This window comes from Haliotis rufescens, unplaced genomic scaffold (assembly GCF_023055435.1).
Source record: "Haliotis rufescens isolate VD_foot unplaced genomic scaffold, xgHalRufe1.0.p SCAF_10, whole genome shotgun sequence".
Lineage (NCBI taxonomy): Eukaryota > Metazoa > Mollusca > Gastropoda > Lepetellida > Haliotidae > Haliotis > Haliotis rufescens.
The window spans coordinates 17,426,035-17,446,214 of NW_025963780.1; the positions used below are offsets into that span (position 1 = coordinate 17,426,035).

The 20,180-nt window shown below is 41.9% G+C and overlaps 1 protein-coding gene across 3 annotated transcripts; it reads left to right on the forward strand.

Moving 5' to 3' along the window:
• Positions 1-295: 295 nt before the first annotated feature.
• On the forward strand, positions 296-19,436 carry LOC124110713 (cobalamin binding intrinsic factor-like). 3 transcript variants are annotated; one of them, XM_046470062.2, is made up of 7 exons: positions 299-393; positions 2,825-2,988; positions 3,992-4,074; positions 6,897-6,980; positions 7,606-7,779; positions 17,761-17,891; positions 18,060-19,436. In XM_046470062.2, the coding sequence occupies exons 4-7, from the start codon at positions 6,913-6,915 to the stop codon at positions 18,119-18,121; spliced, it is 435 nt and encodes a 144-aa protein (XP_046326018.1). In that variant the 5' UTR covers positions 299-393; positions 2,825-2,988; positions 3,992-4,074; positions 6,897-6,912; the 3' UTR covers positions 18,122-19,436. The 3 variants fall into 3 exon arrangements, with proteins under 3 accessions (XP_046326020.1, XP_046326018.1, XP_046326019.1); XM_046470063.2 differs by lacking the exon at positions 2,825-2,988 and having other exon boundaries at positions 322-393; XM_046470064.2 differs by lacking the exons at positions 2,825-2,988; positions 3,992-4,074 and having other exon boundaries at positions 296-393.
• Positions 19,437-20,180: the final 744 nt, after the last annotated feature.

The window sequence follows — 20,180 nt, forward strand, 5'->3', positions numbered from 1 at the left end:
ATTGGTGGTCTATCTGGTGCAGCTGTTATATAGTGGTCTATCTGGTAGGTCAGAGTGCGGATAACAATTTTCATTTCAAGTATTCCTGCCACGACATAAATTAAGAGGAAATAATGATATATAACATTTGTTATTCATTATATTGACATAAAAACAACGATGTACCAACGTTTTCAGTAGAGTGACGGAAAAACATGTTCAGGGCGAATTTGTGATTCAAAGCCACAGTCACAGGTTTCTGGCGCGCCCAAAATAAACTGACTGCGGCACCATAGACGACTGTGGCCCTTCAAAAAGTGTCACGGTACGCGTGACAGTCACTATATAAATCACAGTTACCCGTGACAAGCGACCTAAAGGATCGTGCTCTTTACGTCGATATCTACCGCACAGGTAAGGCGTATTTACATTATCCGTGTATCATTAATATATTCAATTTACACACAAAAATACATGTAGGGATCGCAAAGGTAGTTTATTGTGAAGTTGAAGAGTGGGAGAGTTTTGGGAAGATTACAGCTACATCGCAGTAGTCGGTTTTTAACGCTGCAATACTTTAGTCAAATGAGGTGATGTGAAATGGGGTTTAACGTCGCGTTGATATCAAAAACAGAATTTGTTCTAGATAAAAACATAAAAATATATCGTATTATATCTTACACGGCACGATAAAGGCCAATATCCTGACGTTTGGAATTTTGTGTGCGTGCAATTTAATGTCACATCGGTAAAATGTCAGCCATATCCTGACGAGGCAAAATGATACATTAATAACAAATATATTTGGACTGTAATACTATGCAATCCTGTCGTCGAAGGACAGTACAATAACTAGAATTTAACAGATGTTATGACAACACAATAACTAGAATTTAACAGGTGTTATGACAGAACAATAACTAGAATTTAACAGATGTTATGACAGCACAATAACTAGAATTTAACAGATGTTATGACAGAACAATAACTAGAATTTAACAGATGTTATGACAGCACAATAACTAGAATTTAACAGATGTTATGACAGCACAATAACTAGAATGTAACAGATGTTATGACAGCACAATAACTAGAATGTAACAGATGTTTTACAAAGAAAGTGTTATCCCAGATGTAACATTCGTTATATTTCGCCAAGTGGCAAAGTGGCATTGTGTGTTAATGACTAGAATATCACATATTTATTTTAAAATGGTTTCAGAGCATGTTAAAATAAACTATCATTCAACAGCACAATATAAAACGGTATGTAGATCGCAAGCAGCTGAAGGTAGATAGATCATCATATTAGGGCCCATGGGGACTTACAGCACTTTTACTTACTGCATAAACCCCAGCAGGATTCCCATCACCCCCTCAGGTTTTGGCGAATGTAGCCAAACATTAAGAAAAACGTATTCTACTATCGGAAATACAAATTCTCAAAATTTATGTAACATTTCAATTTCTTAAAAAAGCAAGAAATAAAAGGGGACAGATTTAAAAGGATTCTTAATAGGTGAAACCTTGAAATAATTATCTCTTGTACTGGCAAAATACAAAATGGAGCATCCCCATGCCAATATATTTCCATGTGTATGACGAGCGTGACCAATACGACATCGTCGCATAATGACCTCTTCAAATCTGGACTGACAACCCAAGTAGGTCTAACCAATAGTGGGTTTTATTGCATGTAACTTGATGATATCTACTTTGGTGTCCCACTTCTTTTGCATTAGATCTCTGATCTAACATGTAATAACAGGTACATAATCACTGTATGTGATAAGAAGTTGCGTCACAGATTTGTTGAGTGAGTTCTTTGCAGCAGCAACGGCCATTGTGTTACCAATGATTCCAACATGGCTGGGTAACCAACAAAATACGATGTCATATTTACCAGTGGCAATTATGTTATCATTATGTAATTCAACAATTTTACGTAAAAGGGGATGTTCACATATCAGAAATAGAATATGATAATATTATGAACTGTTAATGTTCAGACTGGCCCGGTTATTGATATATTTAGAGCTGTTGTCTGGCAATCTATGACATATTATTCAATATCCAGTACTACGTCACCATCATTGGATCCATCTGTAAATATAGATTTGTAAGTGTCATGTGTTTCGTAACCGAGTGTATTCTTGTTGGCGATCAGTTGGATGTTTCTGAATTCTTCAGTTTAGTTTTTGTAAAGTCTACCTAGGGCTTTACCATTTGCCAAGGAGACGAGGGCAAAACGTTGGGTGGGGGCTATATCTTAGTGTTTAATATCAGCAGCAGACATGGCAGATTTGATTCATTTGGAATAGTGTTGGTGTGAATGTAACTGCATAAAGTTCCAATTATTCTAAATCATTTGGTTCTATTCAGTGTCCATACCGTCCATTATCATGGCAGGTGTGTTATGTGGCAGCGGGTAGCGACACAAAACCAAATCAACGACATTTACATGTGTCTGCATACATTTTGGAATAATTTGGACAGTTAGAAATGAAACATTTCCTCTAAATTTTCAGGTACAGAAATCAACCGGAAATCGTATAATTGCAAATATTTACGCAGGTTTGGCATATATGAAATAATATGGGCACCTATAGTTACTTAGCGAAATACAAGCCTAATCAATGAGTTGTGTGTCATGTTATATGCAATAAAATACATTGGATTATACTACCGACAAAGAATCAGGGAACTGATGCATTGATAGCGAGGGAATAATTACCACAAATGTATGTAAAATTAATTTCGGGTGTGTGGATCAATATCTTGTGTGTCCACATCCACATGCACGACATTTGCGTTCTGTTGAATAACTAGTGTACGGTTGCCCTAGGTATTGCCCGTCTGAAGTGCTACTCTAAGCTGGGCCACGTTGGCGTGTGTTGGGTCTCTGGTGTACACTCTCCGCCTTGAAAATCCCATAGATCTCTGTTGGGGACATGTCAGAGGACTTCCATTGTCCTACGCGTTGTCGGAGATAATCGGTGACGATCTGAGGTGAGGTGAAATGGGGTTTAACGTCGCGTCCAAGATTATTGCACTTGTATAGCGACGTGCATGTACGTGTGGGTGTTTGTGTGGCTGCTTGTACTAGTCCGGACTGATGCCGATTTAAAGTGCTAGCTCAGTGAGATACCATGCCCCAGTATACTGACTCCGAGCCGACCAGTCCTTGTTTTAGCCCCTTAATGTATCCTTCTAGATAGAGTGAGAGATGCAACTGAAGAGAAGACAGATAACAGTTTAATCTGTCACCAATTTATTTAAACACTGCTTTTGTATGTTAACGTTTGGTGTACAAGTGATAAGTCCTCGTTTTAAGGACATGGACAGCTCACCAGGTCTGTAAGACTACATTCATGAGTTATAGTGAGTGTGTGAGTGAGCATGGTTTTACGCCGCTTTTAGCAATGTTCTATATCACGGCTGGGGAAACATTGTACCCATGTCGGGAATAGAACCCGGGTCTTTGGCGTGATGAGTGAACACTTTAACCATTAGGCTACCCGACCATCCCCCGTGAGTTATAAATTACCAGGAGGAAAGTGAGGCTCTGACCCAATGTCTACCCTCGTGTACCACCGCTTGCCCAGGTGAATATGATACGAGTTAGTATGTGGGTCACCATGGGAGTATGCTTTTGTATGATCATATTATGAGAAGTTGAACCGAGCTTGTTTTAATGATATGGGTGCCGCCGAGTATATCATCTGTCATTTGGGTATCTATCCTGCTATGGATCTACTAGATCTATTTCATATTTTAGCTGCATTAATCCCCCTCTCCTTTTGATTTATTGTTGTTTTTGATTTTATAGTTATAAGTACTAATAAAATAATCATAAACCCCATTGAAATCTCCATATACCACACATGTTTAGGGTGTGTATCATCACATCTAGTTTATAATGAAAATTAGATTCATCAGTATTTGGATCATGTATACTGATAGTAGCAAGTTTGTATGTATCCAGGATGTTCTGTTGTAATCATATTTCCAGCATCACGACTTTTCACACGGTTGTTGTCAAAGTACTTGGGACCGGCTCCGTGGTCTAGTGGTACAGCGTCTGCCCGGAGGGAGGTAGGTCGAGGGTTCGATTCCCAGCCGCGTCAAACCATAAGACATTAAAAGACGGTACTTGTTGTTACCCTGCCTGGTGCTCGACATTAAGGGGCTAAAACAAGGAATGGTCAGCTCGGAGTGGGTATAGTCTGTCTGAGTAGGATATTCATGTTAAACTGTGGCATGGTATCTCAGTGGGCTTGCATTACAAAACAGGCATTAGTCCGGACTAGTACAAGTAGCCACACATACACACACGTTCACTCACAACACACAGATGCATGCACGTCGCTATATGGGTGGAATAATCTCGAAAGCGACGTTAAACCCCTTTTGATCTCACCTCTAAGTACTTGGAACACAAAATAGCTACCCCTCTGGAATTACCTTTAAATGAGCTAAATTAACATATCTTACATCCCAAGTCTTCGTAGACTTGGTGTTTCATACCTTGATTGATGAACGTCTTCTCTTCAAGAATCTGAAATTTCACTTTCGCTTTGCCTTAACTTTCAAACCTCTGCCATTTAATGATATAATCTTTATTTTATCCATTATCCATTGTGAGTAGGTGAATCGTACACCTGATATAGGATTAGTTCGGTATATGGAGCCAGGAAACGGACTACTCCTTATAAACTAACTTATATTGCAATATGGTATCTTATGTCATGCAGGGTAGGTTGATATAAATAAAGCAGGTTCGTGTACAGAGAATGTTCTCTCTGCTTGAAAAGAATGCAACAAGCATTGAACAAAAACCATAAAAACGACGTTCATAACATGTAGGCATAGTTTATTCGTAAGTGAATACCCACGTATTATTCTGTAAATATATCAACACATTTCAAATATTTAGGTTAAGTACACACTTTATTCACCCTGTACCAAAAATTTTGTGAAGAAATACAAAAATTGTAGAATTTTAGAAAATATCCTTAAGTTGTTGGAAAGATATTATTAAATGAAAAAAAATACGACAACACAGAATTTTATCAAATATCCTTAAGAGTCGTGCGAAAACATATTAGCAGTATATTTGTGGATGTCCTTAAGGAAATCAATTGATGAATGCAGTTCAGTTTAAATCTGTTTTAGAGTGAGCAACCAATGTAGTAAAATATAATTCAACTTTATGTAATTGCCAAAACCACATGCGACTTCCTCAGCTGTTGTCGATCCTACAGTAAATACACATACAAATGTACATTTATTATAATTGTTATTGATCGTTTCCTGCGAAGTATATTTCAATTAGTCATCAATTTATCGAGTATACAATCGTTCTGCTATGGATCAATAATACTCAGTCAGGTGAAAAATACCTTATATTTTCCATTCAGACAAAATATTATTCAGGAAAACATAATTATAAGAAAGGGATGTATGAACACACAATTAATTATCTAAGATCCATATCTATATCTATTAATTGTGTAGCATTCCTGGGGGCACGGGGGGCCTAGTCGTGTAAGGCGCCGCGATTCGCTGTGCAGAGTTGCGTCCCTTGCGCACGCCAGAAACCTGTGATTGTGGGTTCGAATCCCATTTTGCCACGATTATGTTTCTAGGTTTGTCAGCACCATGCTCGTTGGTTTCTCTGAAGTGGTCTGAGGCCTGCATCACTTCGGGCTGGAATACTGGAATACTGTTAAAAGCCCAACTCACCCATTCACTTTTCACCCTATATGTGTCATTAATAGACGAACCGAAAAGATCCGGGTTATAATTGGTCTTCATCAACCCATGCTAATCGTAAGAGGCGACTAACGGGATCGGGTGGACAGGCTCGCTGACTTCGTTAATGCATGATTGTCATTGTATCCCATTTGCGTAGATTGGTGCTTCGTAAATCGATGGATTTTGTCTTACCACACAATCTCCACTATAACGCTCTCTACACGTCATAGGACCGTCTCCGTTGTCTCGTGGTAGAGCGTCCGCCCGGATAGCGGACGGTCCGGGGTTCGATCCCCTGCCGCGTCATTCCAAAAGACATTAAAAGACGGTACTTGTTGTTACCATGCCCAGCGCTCGACAGTAATGGGCTAATGAGTCAGTTTGGGTATTCATGTTAAACTGCGACATGGTATCTCAGTGGGCTAGCACTATAAATCGGCATCAGTCCGGCACACACACACACACACACACACACACACACACACACACACACACACACACACACACACACACACACACACACACACACACACACACACACACACACACACACACACACACACACACACACACACACACGTGCACGTCGCTATAGAATTGCAATAATCTTGGACGCGACGTCAAACCCGATTTCACCTCACCTGTCTACGTCATGGGCCATTCGGTAATGAGCTATTAACCCGGCACTGGGGTTAGATATCACGTTACAATGTATATACACACTATCGATATTACTAACGTATGTCCAATGTATTTTCAAACGTCTGGAACTCTAGAGATATAGTGTATGACTGACAAACATTCCCACTACCATTTCATAACGGTTTTGAGTAAATGGAAATAATCCTGCCATTTGCATCCCTTTCCAACCCTATGGGATCATGTAGCAAATGGAATTAGTTGAGACATGGTCTTTTTTCCATTAATTTCAATCTATATGAAACTGAAAACACAAAATTAATTCATTCCCGTATGTTTCAGCACCGTTTGGAATACGTGGAAATAATTCATCTTGAGAGCATACATTCAATATTATTTGCACATCTCAATATAATTTTCTATGGGTGATGTCGCCTATGTGCACAGAATCCAACAATTCCAAGCATGAGGTCACACATGAAAATGTACCATTTCAAGCAGTGTTATTTTGTTCCTTCTAGGTTGCAGACAAGAACTATGAGTACACTATCGTGTGTGTGTTTGCTGGCCTGCGTGGCACTGGCACTTGCACTGACGTCCAAGCAGTAAGTACACACTCTCCCACTTAGTAGATTGAAAGGAAGTGACTATTTGGTATTTTGAATGGAGTGGGTGTAATTTTGTCTGTGATTGAACAAAAGGAGTGTTTGCTTGACATGCTTGAAGTTTCGAAAAGAATTTGCTGTTGAAAAGAAATTGTTCGACTCATTCCTGAGCAATGCATGCCTTGTTGAAATGATCGAAAACTTCTTTTGTCTCATCAAACATACCAGCTCCAGCGATTTGCCGATACATTATTTGGACCAATCGGGCAGGTGTATATGTACTCATTTTCATTGGCACATATTCATGGACATTATAAAGGGTACATTTAGGCACACTATCAATGAATAATTTTGTGTTGTTGTTGTCAAATAGTACGGTTAATTTCGAAAGTTGATATTATACAAGTGACGCTACAGAAAAGTTTGTTTATCTATTATTTTCTCAATGAATAATACTAATCTGAAAAAAGCAAAGCAAGAGACTCTTTAATGCAGATTTTAAAAAGTTCAATATGTGGCGGTACAAAGTTAATTTGTAAGATAAGTTTGATAATTTTAGTATTTCAAAACTGAATACAAAAGTACATGTAAAACATGATTCCATTAATTAATTGTTATCTTTCAGGGATGTTTCAGATAACTGTCCTTGTTGCATGTGCGGTCCTGATATCACTGTTACTATGGAGGTGGACAACAGCCTCAAGCCGCCGACATTCAAGTCCTATATCGAGCTTGAGATGGCTCAGAGAGAGCTTATCTACTTCCTCCAGGAAGCCGCCATCTACGACCAATATTTTCAGTAAGATGACTCCCCAACGCACGTCCTCCTCAATCCTCTTTTCCCAGTCCAGTGTCAGACTCCACCTTCTCTGTCAGCCATCACAACTCCTTTGCCAGATGACACTTCTTATTTCAGACTTTGCCTGTTGTCAAACTCTAATTTCTCTGTCAGAAACAATCTTTCTCTGTCCGACAACACATTCTCCCTTTTTCAACACATTCTCTGTCACATAACATCTTCTTCCGTCCCACAACACATGGTGCTGTCTCCGTGAGACTCCATCTTCTCTATCAGACAACACCTTCATCTGTCACTCAACACCTTCTTTATCAGACAACAGCTTCATCTGTCATACAACACCTTCATCAATCACACAACTCCCTAGGTAACACGTTTCTGTCAGACTCCACCTTCATCTGTCACACAACACCTTCATCTATCACACAGCACCAAAGGTAACACGTTCCTGTCAGACTCCACCTTCTTCTGTCACACAACACCCTAGGTAACACGTTTCTGTCAGACTCCACCTTCATCTGTCACACAACACCTTCATCTATCACACAACACCATAGGTAACACGTTTGTGTCAAACTCCACCTTCTTCTGTCACACAGCACCTTCATCTATCACACAACACCATAGGTAACACGTTTCTGTCAAACTCCACCTTCTTCTGTCACACAACACCCTAGGTAACACGTTTCTGTCAGACTCCACCTTTTTCTGTCACACAACACAAAAGGTAACACGTTTCTGTCAGACTCCACCTTCATCTGTCACACAACACCTTCATCTATCACACAGCACCAAAGGTAACACGTTTCTGTCAGACTCCACCTTCATCAATCACACAACTCCCTAGGTAACACGTTTCTGTCAGACTCCACCTTCATCTGTCACACAACACCTTCATCTATCACACAGCACCAAAGGTAACACGTTCCTGTCAGACTCCACCTTCTTCTGTCACACAACACCCTAGGTAACACGTTTCTGTCAGACTCCACCTTCATCTGTCACACAACACCTTCATCTATCACACAACACCATAGGTAACACGTTTCTGTCAAACTCCACCTTCTTCTGTCACGCAACACCTTCATCTATCACACAACACCATAGGTAACACGTTTCTGTCAAACTCCACCTTCTTCTGTCACACAACACCCTAGGTAACACGTTTCTGTCAGACTCCACCTTTTTCTGTCACACAACACAAAAGGTAACACGTTTCTGTCAGACTCCACCTTCATCTGTCACACAACACCTTCATCTATCACACAGCACCAAAGGTAACACGTTTCTGTCAGACTCCACCTTCATCAATCACACAACTCCCTAGGTAACACGTTTCTGTCAGACTCCACCTTCATCTGTCACACAACACCTTCATCTATCACACAGCACCAAAGGTAACACGTTCCTGTCAGACTCCACCTTCTTCTGTCACACAACACCCTAGGTAACACGTTTCTGTCAGACTCCACCTTCATCTGTCACACAACACCTTCATCTATCACACAACACCATAGGTAACACGTTTCTGTCAAACTCCTCCTTCTTCTGTCACACAACACCTTCATCTATCACACAACACCATAGGTAACACGTTTCTGTCAAACTCCACCTTCTTCTGTCACACAACACCCTAGGTAACACGTTTCTGTCAGACTCCACCTTTTTCTGTCACACAACACAAAAGGTAACACGTTTCTGTCAGACTCCACCTTCATCTATCACACAACACCATAGGTAACACGTTTCTGTCAGACTCCACCTTCATCTGTCACACAACACCTTCATCTATCACACAGCACCAAAGGTAACACGTTCCTGTCAGACTCCACCTTCTTCTGTCACACAACACCCTAGGTAACACGTTTCTGTCAGACTCCACCTTCATCTGTCACACAACACCTTCATCTATCACACAACACCATAGGTAACACGTTTCTGTCAAACTCCACCTTCTTCTGTCACACAACACCTTCATCTATCACACAACACCATAGGTAACACGTTTCTGTCAAACTCCACCTTCTTCTGTCACACAACACCCTAGGTAACACGTTTCTGTCAGACTCCACCTTTTTCTGTCACACAACACAAAAGGTAACACGTTTCTGTCAGACTCCACCTTCATCTATCACACAACACCATAGGTAACACGTTTCTGTCAGACTCCACCTTCATCTGTCACACAACACCTTCATCTATCACACAACATCATAGGTAACACGTTTCTGTCAAACTCCACCTTCTTCTGTCACACAACACCCTAGGTAACACGTTTCTGTCAGACTCCACCTTCATCTGTCACACAACACCTTCATCTATCACACAACACCATACGTAACACGTTTCTGTCAAACTCCACCTTCTTCTGTCACAAAACACCATAGGTAACACGTTTCTGTCAGACTCCACCTTCATCTATCACACAACACCCTAGGTAACACGTTTCTGTCAGACTCCAACTTCATCTGTCACACAACACCTTCATCTATCACACAACACCATAGGTAACACGTTTCTGTCAAACTCCACCTTCTTCTGTCACACAACACCCTAGGTAACACGTTTCTGTCAAACTCCACCTTCTTCTGTCACACAACACCCTACGTAACACGTTTCTGTCAGACTCCAACTTCATCTGTCACACAACACCTTCATCTATCACACAACACCATAGGTAACACGTTTCTGTCAAACTCCACCTTCTTCTGTCACACAACACCCTAGGTAACACGTTTCTGTCAGACTCCACCTTCTTCTGTCACACAACACTATAGGTAACACGTTTCTGTCAGACTCCACCTTCTTCTGTCACACATGCCTTCTTCTGTCACACAACACCATAGGTAACACGTTTCTGTCACACAACACCAAAGTTAACACGTTTCTGTCAGACTCCACCTTCATCTATCACACAACACCCTAGGTAACACGTTTCTGTCAGACTCCACCTTCATCTGTCAAACAACATCTTAGGTAACACGTTTCTGTCAAACCTCACATTCTTCTGTCATAAAAACACCATAGGTAACACGTTCCTGTCAAACTCCACATTCTTCTGTCACACAGCACCATACGTAACACGTTGCTGTCAGACTCCACCTTCTTCTGTCACACAGCACCAAAGGTAACACGTTTCTGTCAGACTCCACCTTCTTCTGTCACACAGCACCATAGGTAACACGTTTCTGTCAGACACCACTTTCTTCTGTCACACAACACCATAGGTAACACGTTTCTGTCAAACCTCACATTCTTCTGTCATAAAAACACCAGAGGTAACACGTTCCTGTCTGACTCCACCTTCTTCTGACACACACCATCTTCATCTATCACACAACACCATAGGTAACACGTTTCTGTCAAACTCCACATTCTTCTGTCACACAGCACCATAGGTAACACGTTCCTGTTAGACTCCACCTTCTTCTGTCACACAGCACCAAAGGTAACACGTTTCTGTCAGACTCCACCTTCTTCTGTCACAGAACACCATAGGTAACACGTTTCTGTCAGACTCCACCTTCTTCTGTCACACAACACAAAAGGAAACACGTTTCTGTCAGACTCCACCTTCTTCTGTCACACAACACCAAAGGTAACACGTTTCTGTCAGACTCCACCTTCATCTGTCACACAACACCTTTATCTATCACACAACACCATAGGTAACACGTTTCTGTCAAACTCCACCTTCATCTGTCACACAACACCATAGGTAACACGTTTCTGTCAGACTCCACCTTCTGCTGTCACACATGCCTTCTTCTGTCACACAACACCATAGGTAACACGTTTCTGTCAAGACGCCACCTTTTCATCTGTCACACAACATCTTAGGTAACACGTTTCTGCCAAACCTCACATTCTTCTGTCATAAAAACACCAGAGGTAACACGTTCCTGTCTGACTCCACCTTCTTCTGACACACACCATCTTCATCTATCACAAAACACCATAGGTAACACGTTTCTGTCAAACTCCACATTCTTCTGTCACACAGCACCATAGGTAACACGTTCCCGTCAGACTCCACCTTCTTCTGTCACACAGCACCAAAGGTAACACGTTTCTGTCAGACTCCACCTTCTTCTGTCACACAACACCAAAGGTAACACGTTTCTGTCAGACTCCACCTTCTTCTGTCACACAACACAAAAGGTAACACGTTCCTCTCAGACTCCACCTTCATCTGTCACACAACATCATAGGTAACACGTTTTTGTCAAACCTCACATTCTTCTGTCACCCAACACCACTGGTAACACGTTTTGGTCAGACAACACCATATCCTATCACACAACACCAAAGGTAACACGTTTCTGTCAGACTCCACCTTCTTCTGTCACACATGCCTTCTTCTGTCACACAACACAATAGGTAACACGTTTCTGTCAAACCTCACATTCTTCTGTCACACAACACCATAGGTAACACGTTTCTGTCAGACTCCACCTTCTTCTGTCACACAACACCATAGGTAACACGTTTCTGTCAGACTCCACCTTCTTGTATCACACAGCACCAAAGGTAACACGTTTCTGTCAGACTCCACCTTCTTCTGTCACACAACACCATAGGTAACACGTTTTAGTCAGACAACACCTTCTCCTATCACACAACACCTTCATCAATAACACAACACCTTGGGTAACACGTTCCTGTCAGACTCCACCTTCTTCTGTCACACAACACCATAGGTAACACGTTTTAGTCAGACAACACCTTCTCCTATCACACAACACCTTCATCTATCACACAACACCTTGGGTAACACGTTCCTGTCAGACTCCACCTTCTTCTGTCACACAACATCAAAGGTAACACGTTTCTGTCAGACTCCACCTTCTTCTGTCACACAACACCATAGGTAACACGTTTCTGTCAGACTCCACCTTCTTCTGTCACACAACACCAAAGGTAACACGTTTCTGTCAGACTCCACCTTCATCTATCACACAACACCCTAGGTAACACGTTTCTGTCAGACTCCACCTTCATCTGTCACACAACACCATAGGTAACACGTTTCTGTCAGACTCCATTTTCTTCTGTCACACAACACCATAGGTAACATGTTTTAGTCAGACAACACCTTCTCCTATCACACAACACCTTCATCTATCACACAACACCTTGGGTAACACGTTCCTGTCAGACTCCACCTTCTTCTGTCACACAACACCATAGGTAACACGTTTCTGTCAGACTCCACCTTCATCTGTCACACAACACCATAGGTAACAGGTTTTAGTCAGACAACCCCTTATCCTATCACACAACACCTTCATCTATCACACAACACCTTGGGTAACACGTTCCTGTCAGACTCCACCTTCTTCTGTCACACAGCACCAAAGGTAACGCGTTTCAGTCAGACTCCACCTTTTTCTGTCACACAACACCAAAGGTAACACGTTTCTGTCAGACTCCACCTTCTTCTGTCACTCAACACCATAGGTAAGAGGTTTTAGTCAGACAACACCTTCTCCTATCACACAACACCTTCATCTATCACACAACACCTTGGGTAACACGTTCCTGTCAGACTCCACCTTCTTCTGTCACACAGCACCAAAGGTAACACGTTTCAGTCAGACTCCACCTTTTTAATGTCACACAACACCAAAGGTAACACGTTTCTGTCAGACTCCACCTTCTTCTGTCACTCAACACCATAGGTAAGAGGTTTTAGTCAGACAACACCTTCTCCTATCACACAACACCTTCATCTATCACACAACACCTTGGGTAACACGTTCCTGTCAGACTCCACCTTCTTCTGTCACACAGCACCAAAGGTAACACGTTTCAGTCAGACTCCACCTTTTTAATGTCACACAACACCAAAGGTAACACGTTTCTGTCAGACTCCACCTTCTTCTGTCACACAACACCAAAGGTAACACGTTTCTGTCAGACTCCACCTTCTTCTGTCACACAACACCATAGGTAACACGTTTCTGTCAGACTCCACCTTCTTCTGTCACACAACACCAAAGGTAACTCGTTTCTGTCAGACTCCCCCTTCTTCTGTCACACGACACCATAGGTAACACGTTTCTGTCAGACTCCACCTTCTTCTGTCACACAACACCAAAGGTAACACGTTTCTGTCAGACTCCACCTTCATCTATCACACAACACCCTAGGTAACACGTTTCTGTCAGACTCCACCTTCATCTGTCACACAACACCATAGGTAACACGTTTCTGTCAGACTCCATTTTCTTCTGTCACACAACACCATAGGTAACATGTTTTAGTCAGACAACACCTTCTCCTATCACACAACACCTTCATCTATCACACAACACCTTGGGTAACACGTTCCTGTCAGACTCCACCTTCTTCTGTCACACAACACCATAGGTAACACGTTTCTGTCAGACTCCACCTTCATCTGTCACACAACACCATAGGTAACAGGTTTTAGTCAGACAACCCCTTATCCTATCACACAACACCTTCATCTATCACACAACACCTTGGGTAACACGTTCCTGTCAGACTCCACCTTCTTCTGTCACACAGCACCAAAGGTAACGCGTTTCAGTCAGACTCCACCTTTTTCTGTCACACAACACCAAAGGTAACACGTTTCTGTCAGACTCCACCTTCTTCTGTCACTCAACACCATAGGTAAGAGGTTTTAGTCAGACAACACCTTCTCCTATCACACAACACCTTCATCTATCACACAACACCTTGGGTAACACGTTCCTGTCAGACTCCACCTTCTTCTGTCACACAGCACCAAAGGTAACACGTTTCAGTCAGACTCCACCTTTTTAATGTCACACAACACCAAAGGTAACACGTTTCTGTCAGACTCCACCTTCTTCTGTCACTCAACACCATAGGTAAGAGGTTTTAGTCAGACAACACCTTCTCCTATCACACAACACCTTCATCTATCACACAACACCTTGGGTAACACGTTCCTGTCAGACTCCACCTTCTTCTGTCACACAGCACCAAAGGTAACACGTTTCAGTCAGACTCCACCTTTTTAATGTCACACAACACCAAAGGTAACACGTTTCTGTCAGACTCCACCTTCTTCTGTCACACAACACCAAAGGTAACACGTTTCTGTCAGACTCCACCTTCTTCTGTCACACAACACCATAGGTAACACGTTTCTGTCAGACTCCACCTTCTTCTGTCACACAACACCAAAGGTAACTCGTTTCTGTCAGACTCCCCCTTCTTCTGTCACACGACACCATAGGTAACACGTTTCTGTCAGACTCCACCTTCTTCTGTCACACAACACCATAGGTAACACGTTTCTGTCAGACTCCACCTTCTTCTGTCACACATGCCTTCTTCTGTCAAAAATACTTCTCTGTCAGACACCACTCTGTCAAAACATCCTTTCTGTAGGACGCTGATTTTATGTCATATACCACTTCTGTCAAACAAACGTTTCTGTCAGCTACAACCTCTTCAGTAAGACATACACTCCCCTGTAAAATATTCTAACGGGGAAAAAGTAACTGTTTTCCACATAGAATGGTGACGTAAATAAAGAACAACATAATATTTGGTCTTTCTTCCGATCCATGTTTCATGATAACAAATTCATTGACAAAATTCATACCTGATAACATTAGACAGGGAGGCACGCCCTAAAATAGGGTAGGTGTAACAACACAATTAACATTGTCAATTTCATGTGTGACCACCATTTGCGTTGCTACAGGCGAGGCAGCGACGGCGCATTGGAGACACCACATGACTGACAACAGCCAAATGTCAACCAAAGATTGGCCCAACTGTGTTACCGTTACCGCTGGTTCTGGTGCTGTCGTTGGCGTATTTCTATCTCATATCCCAGACATGTGGGGAAGAGTTCTTCCGAAACAGCCGGCCATGTAATGTAATGATGCCCCAAAAAGTCTGTTATCACACGTGCAACATATGGGCGGGCATTATCATGCTAAAACACGTGACGTTACGTCCATGCACTTGCTCAGAGGGTAGAACATGATCTCGATGTCGCTCCGGTAGTGTACCGGTATTCAATTTGCCATATACAATGATGAGTTGTGTTCTCCCATGAGTGGTGATGCCACCCCATACCATTACACTTCCACTCCCAGACTGACGACGTTGAGTAATGTACGCGTCGATAAAACGTACTCCTGGAAGCCTGAAGATCCTTCAACGACCACCATAACTGTTCAAATGAAATCTGGACTCATCTGTGAACAACCATCTACCCCAGGCCAAATCTTGTCTTCAGAACCTCAGATGCTGAGGCAAGGTGGCAAGTCATGAGTGTTGCCCTGCTGTAGACAACATCTCCAAAGAGATACTTTTGTGTTTCGATGAACATTAAAATGCCTGGCAAATTCTTTTTACGCCATTCTTGTTTGCTGCATACCCACGGCGCGTAGACGTTGATTTTCAGCAAGCCGTGGTATTGCGTAAGCGTTATTTACGGTTAAACGAAAATGTTATAAGTGAAACTCATAGCTAAATTAGCGTTGTGTGCTGGTAAAAAAGCGTGTGTAAGTTTCATGCTCCCAACAAACATGCACACATCCAAATTGTGCGACGTGCCTCACGATCGTTTAATCAAGGAGATGTCTTCGTGGACATTAGATTAAATTTGTTTTTATTAAAAGTTATGTGACTCACAGTTACTTATCCTCCTTCATATACAATCTTCCTTCTGAGCTACTGCCTTGTCAGTCACAAAACACTTTCTCAGTTGCCCACTAACCTTTCTATGTCAATCGCCAATCTTCTCTGTCTTGCCAGCTTCTTTTTCGTCAGTCAGGGTACACGTTCCCAGTCTGACAACACATTCTCTGTCAGACGTCACCTTGTTCATCGGACAACACATTCATTGTCAATGGTCCATTCATAGACTGTTTACAGCTATTTTGCCCTTTACGCCAAATTTTACTTTGTTTCGGCGGATACTCTGGACTGGTTATTCTTTTGCATTGACAATTTATATTTATTTGAATTGGGTCGATGTTTCTCCTGGTGGACTGAAGAGTTTCATCATAAGCCCAGTAGCTTTTATCATTGTTGAGCCAACTATAAACTGACTGTTTAGGCCGAGACACTGTGTTGCAAAACGAATACATTTCTGTTATATTACAACTTCAAAGCATCTGATTTTCTGCACTTGTACACGGCAGACGTAATTCCAAATTTATTAGATCGTTTTGATTAGTTTCTACGAAATCAGTAAATGCACTATTGTGTCACTATTGTTTACAAACCTCAGTCGTATGGCCGGAGTACTGCTGCGCAGCATCCGACAATGAACTTTTTATGCAAATTGTGTGAATGGCGGGTACTACCGGTAGGGCAGGACATGCTAACCCTTTTCGCGAACACCTGGTGTCTTCACAGATTGTCAATGGTCCATTCATATAGTTTTCACAGCTCTGTTTCGGCGGACAATCGAGACTGGCTATTCTCTTGCATTGACAAGTTATATTTATTTGATACACCACTATCTCTGTAAGGCACCACCTTCCTATTCGGACACCACCTTCTCTCTCAGACACCACCTCCGTCCTCAGACAACACCTTATCTGTCAAACACAACCTTCTCTGCAAGACACCACCTTCTTCCTCAGACAACAGCGTCCTGTCATACACCTCTTTCAGACATCATCTGTTACTTAAACAACATATTCTCTGTCAAACAACACCCATCCCTAGAATAACACCTTCTCCGCCAAACAACAACTTCTGCGCCAGATTCAATATGTGAGATTCAGCCTTATCAGTGCTGGTATACCTCTTCATTGAGACTCCTTTGTGATTCACTTTCTAAGTTACTCACATGTTATCTGAAGTCTGAAGTTATGTGCCAGTTTGTACTTCTTCCTACATGGTTTGTATGCCAAAACGCATTGAAAAGATAATGTCTATGTGATAATCAAAACAAAATAGATTGATGAAGGTGAAATGAAAAGGTTCCATAATGTAATCTCTGTTGTTGTTCAGTTTCACAGCTGAGTATTTTACGTCAGATGCGGTGATTGGGTTTTTTATTATGAGCATGAATAAATTAGCCGGAACCACCGAGGACAAGACTTACTGGCAGATCCTGGACAAAGGGATACCTACACCTTCAGGTGAGCATGCTAGCATGTAAGTAGGAATGTTTGTGTGCGTGTGTGTGTGTGTGTGCACGTGCGTTTTGTATGAACACATGCATGCATGTATGCATGCATATGCCACACATATTGCATGGAGAAGGATTGATCCACATGTAAACTGACCATGGTGTTTTTATATTGCAGGTGTCAGTATGTACGTACCAACAGATGGGTCCGTAATTACCTTCAATTTCACCACGTACTAGACAGACAATTTCATCACACCGTAGACAAGGGTCGAGTTAATAAATAACAAGACGTGAAAATACCGTATCTCTATTAAGGCATACGTAAATGATTGTCAGAAGTTATGTTGTGGGATTGTTTACCCTCTGAACGTCATCTCATAGGAAAAGAATAAATATGTTAGTGCTGTCTGTATATGAACATGTAATAAATGCTTGAGGTGGTGAAGTCCAACAATAGTTATCATTGTGGATAATTCTAAGAAAACTACCTCTATTACCTCAGGCCATAAATCCTGCCTTTTGGCTGATCTTACACCATGAAACTTTAAGATTTGCCACAGACTCTCCTCTTCACAGTTAGGTTTCTCATGGTCTTGAGGGAGATTTTCTACAGTCCACAGCATCTGCGCATGCGAATGGCGGAAAACGTCACTTCCTTTCAATAACAAAACATCCTAGATGCCTATATGTTGGAGAAGTGGGAGGGATTTCGTCACTTCCGGTTTAACGTCATTTCCTGTTATAACGTCATTTCAGGTTCTCTGATGACACAATCAGCTTTGATAACATTCAAATTGGCGTCAATACCGAAGACCCGTCGATCACTAACAGATCTTATAATGTGAGTCCAACCGTTGACCAAGAACCTGCTCATCTTGGTCGACATATGATCAAAGGTCTAATTTGTAGTCAACTGGAATCCTCGCCCCTATAGCACTATAGCATGGGCTGTCATCGGTGGTCCAGTTGTCCCAGTTAATATAGGCCTCCCATGTGTGGTTGGATATCACATAAATAGAAAGTTTGTGAACATGCTATGCGAACCCATTGACAGTTTGATACGATGTGTTCTATGGAGTTCCAGGAAGCTGATCTTGATAGTTAAATCCTGGCTGTAAGGTAGACTTTAAACGCTTTTAACGGGTGCAGTAACTGTCTGGTCCGTCAGCGGCTTAGTTAAATGTGAGGATTGAGTGTTGTCTATGTGCGAGTAGTCTAGCTATTGTGGGCAGGTTCTCAACGATTTAATCTCAGAGTTGTCTCAGAGTAATCGTATTCAAACTATAGTCGTGAGTGAGTGAAGAGACATTGTATGTTACTCCGACACTCTGGCTGCCGTGGCCATGGCTTGGAAGCTTGCAAAAGAGTAGCGAATACATAGGCTCATAAGGTGGCTCTAACAGTGATGATAGAAAACATATAGAGAAAATGGACTTCTGGATTAAAAAGATTTCAGAAGACAATTACGCACTTGGTGAGTACATGTGACCCCATCTCCCCGAGGCAAGGGCGTTTACTGACTATAAAAGTCCAGTTTCCAACCTTGCCGAACTAGGCAGGAATTTTCAGTCTGGATCGTAGCGCCACCAGTGTCTATGACGAGTCATGTCCTTTCTATGTCCCTCCTATTGACCCATCAGATTCCACCTCTCATATCAATTGCATTTGCTTCAAACAAAATGGCGGCACCCAGTCAAGAAGATTTGATCGACAACCAAGATCTATATTGTGATAATACAGGTCTTATCCATCAAATCACTTGAGCACCTTGATTAAAAATATGAAATGATTTTCAAAGTATATGTCGACACCGAGTTGGCGGTACACATGCTTTGCAAATCATTCAGTCGACTGAAATCTGCACGTTGAAATCCATGTTATTTACGAACCGGATCTCGATTTGGACCAGGTGTGTAGGTAGAGGCACTGGAGGTTTCCATATGACATGTCTAAAGGTATGTGTGATCGTGTCGTTTGGAGAAGTTTCCCCCAAAAATATGAGAAAAATTTGGGTTACCGTATCATTCTCTGTTTGGCCACGCCGGAGGTACTAATGTGATGACTTCTACCGTTTTGAGTAGAGAGAGCAAATAGGGAACACGTGGGTAAAGAAGCCCTTCCAACTCATGGACAGTGCGTCTACCTATAGAGATTGTGGATCTCATACCGTTCTATCATATGGGGTGATAGTTCGTTTGCTTTCTCTATCTTAATGAGATTCACTGCGGCTACGCCTGAGTTGCAAAAGACTTATGTGACCATGGTCACGTCGGGATGGGTCTTGTCACGTGCTGCG

Excerpts from the sequence above, each read along its gene's own strand:
- LOC124110713 (XM_046470064.2), top strand. The coding sequence starts at position 6,913 with ATGAGTACACTATCGTGTGTGTGTTTGCTGGCCTGCGTGGCACTGGCA. Across the intron at positions 6,981-7,605 it reads CTTGCACTGACGTCCAAGCA|GGATGTTTCAGATAACTGTC; the intron begins GTAAGTACACAC and ends GTTATCTTTCAG. Across the intron at positions 7,780-17,760 it reads ATCTACGACCAATATTTTCA|TTTCACAGCTGAGTATTTTA; the intron begins GTAAGATGACTC and ends GTTGTTGTTCAG.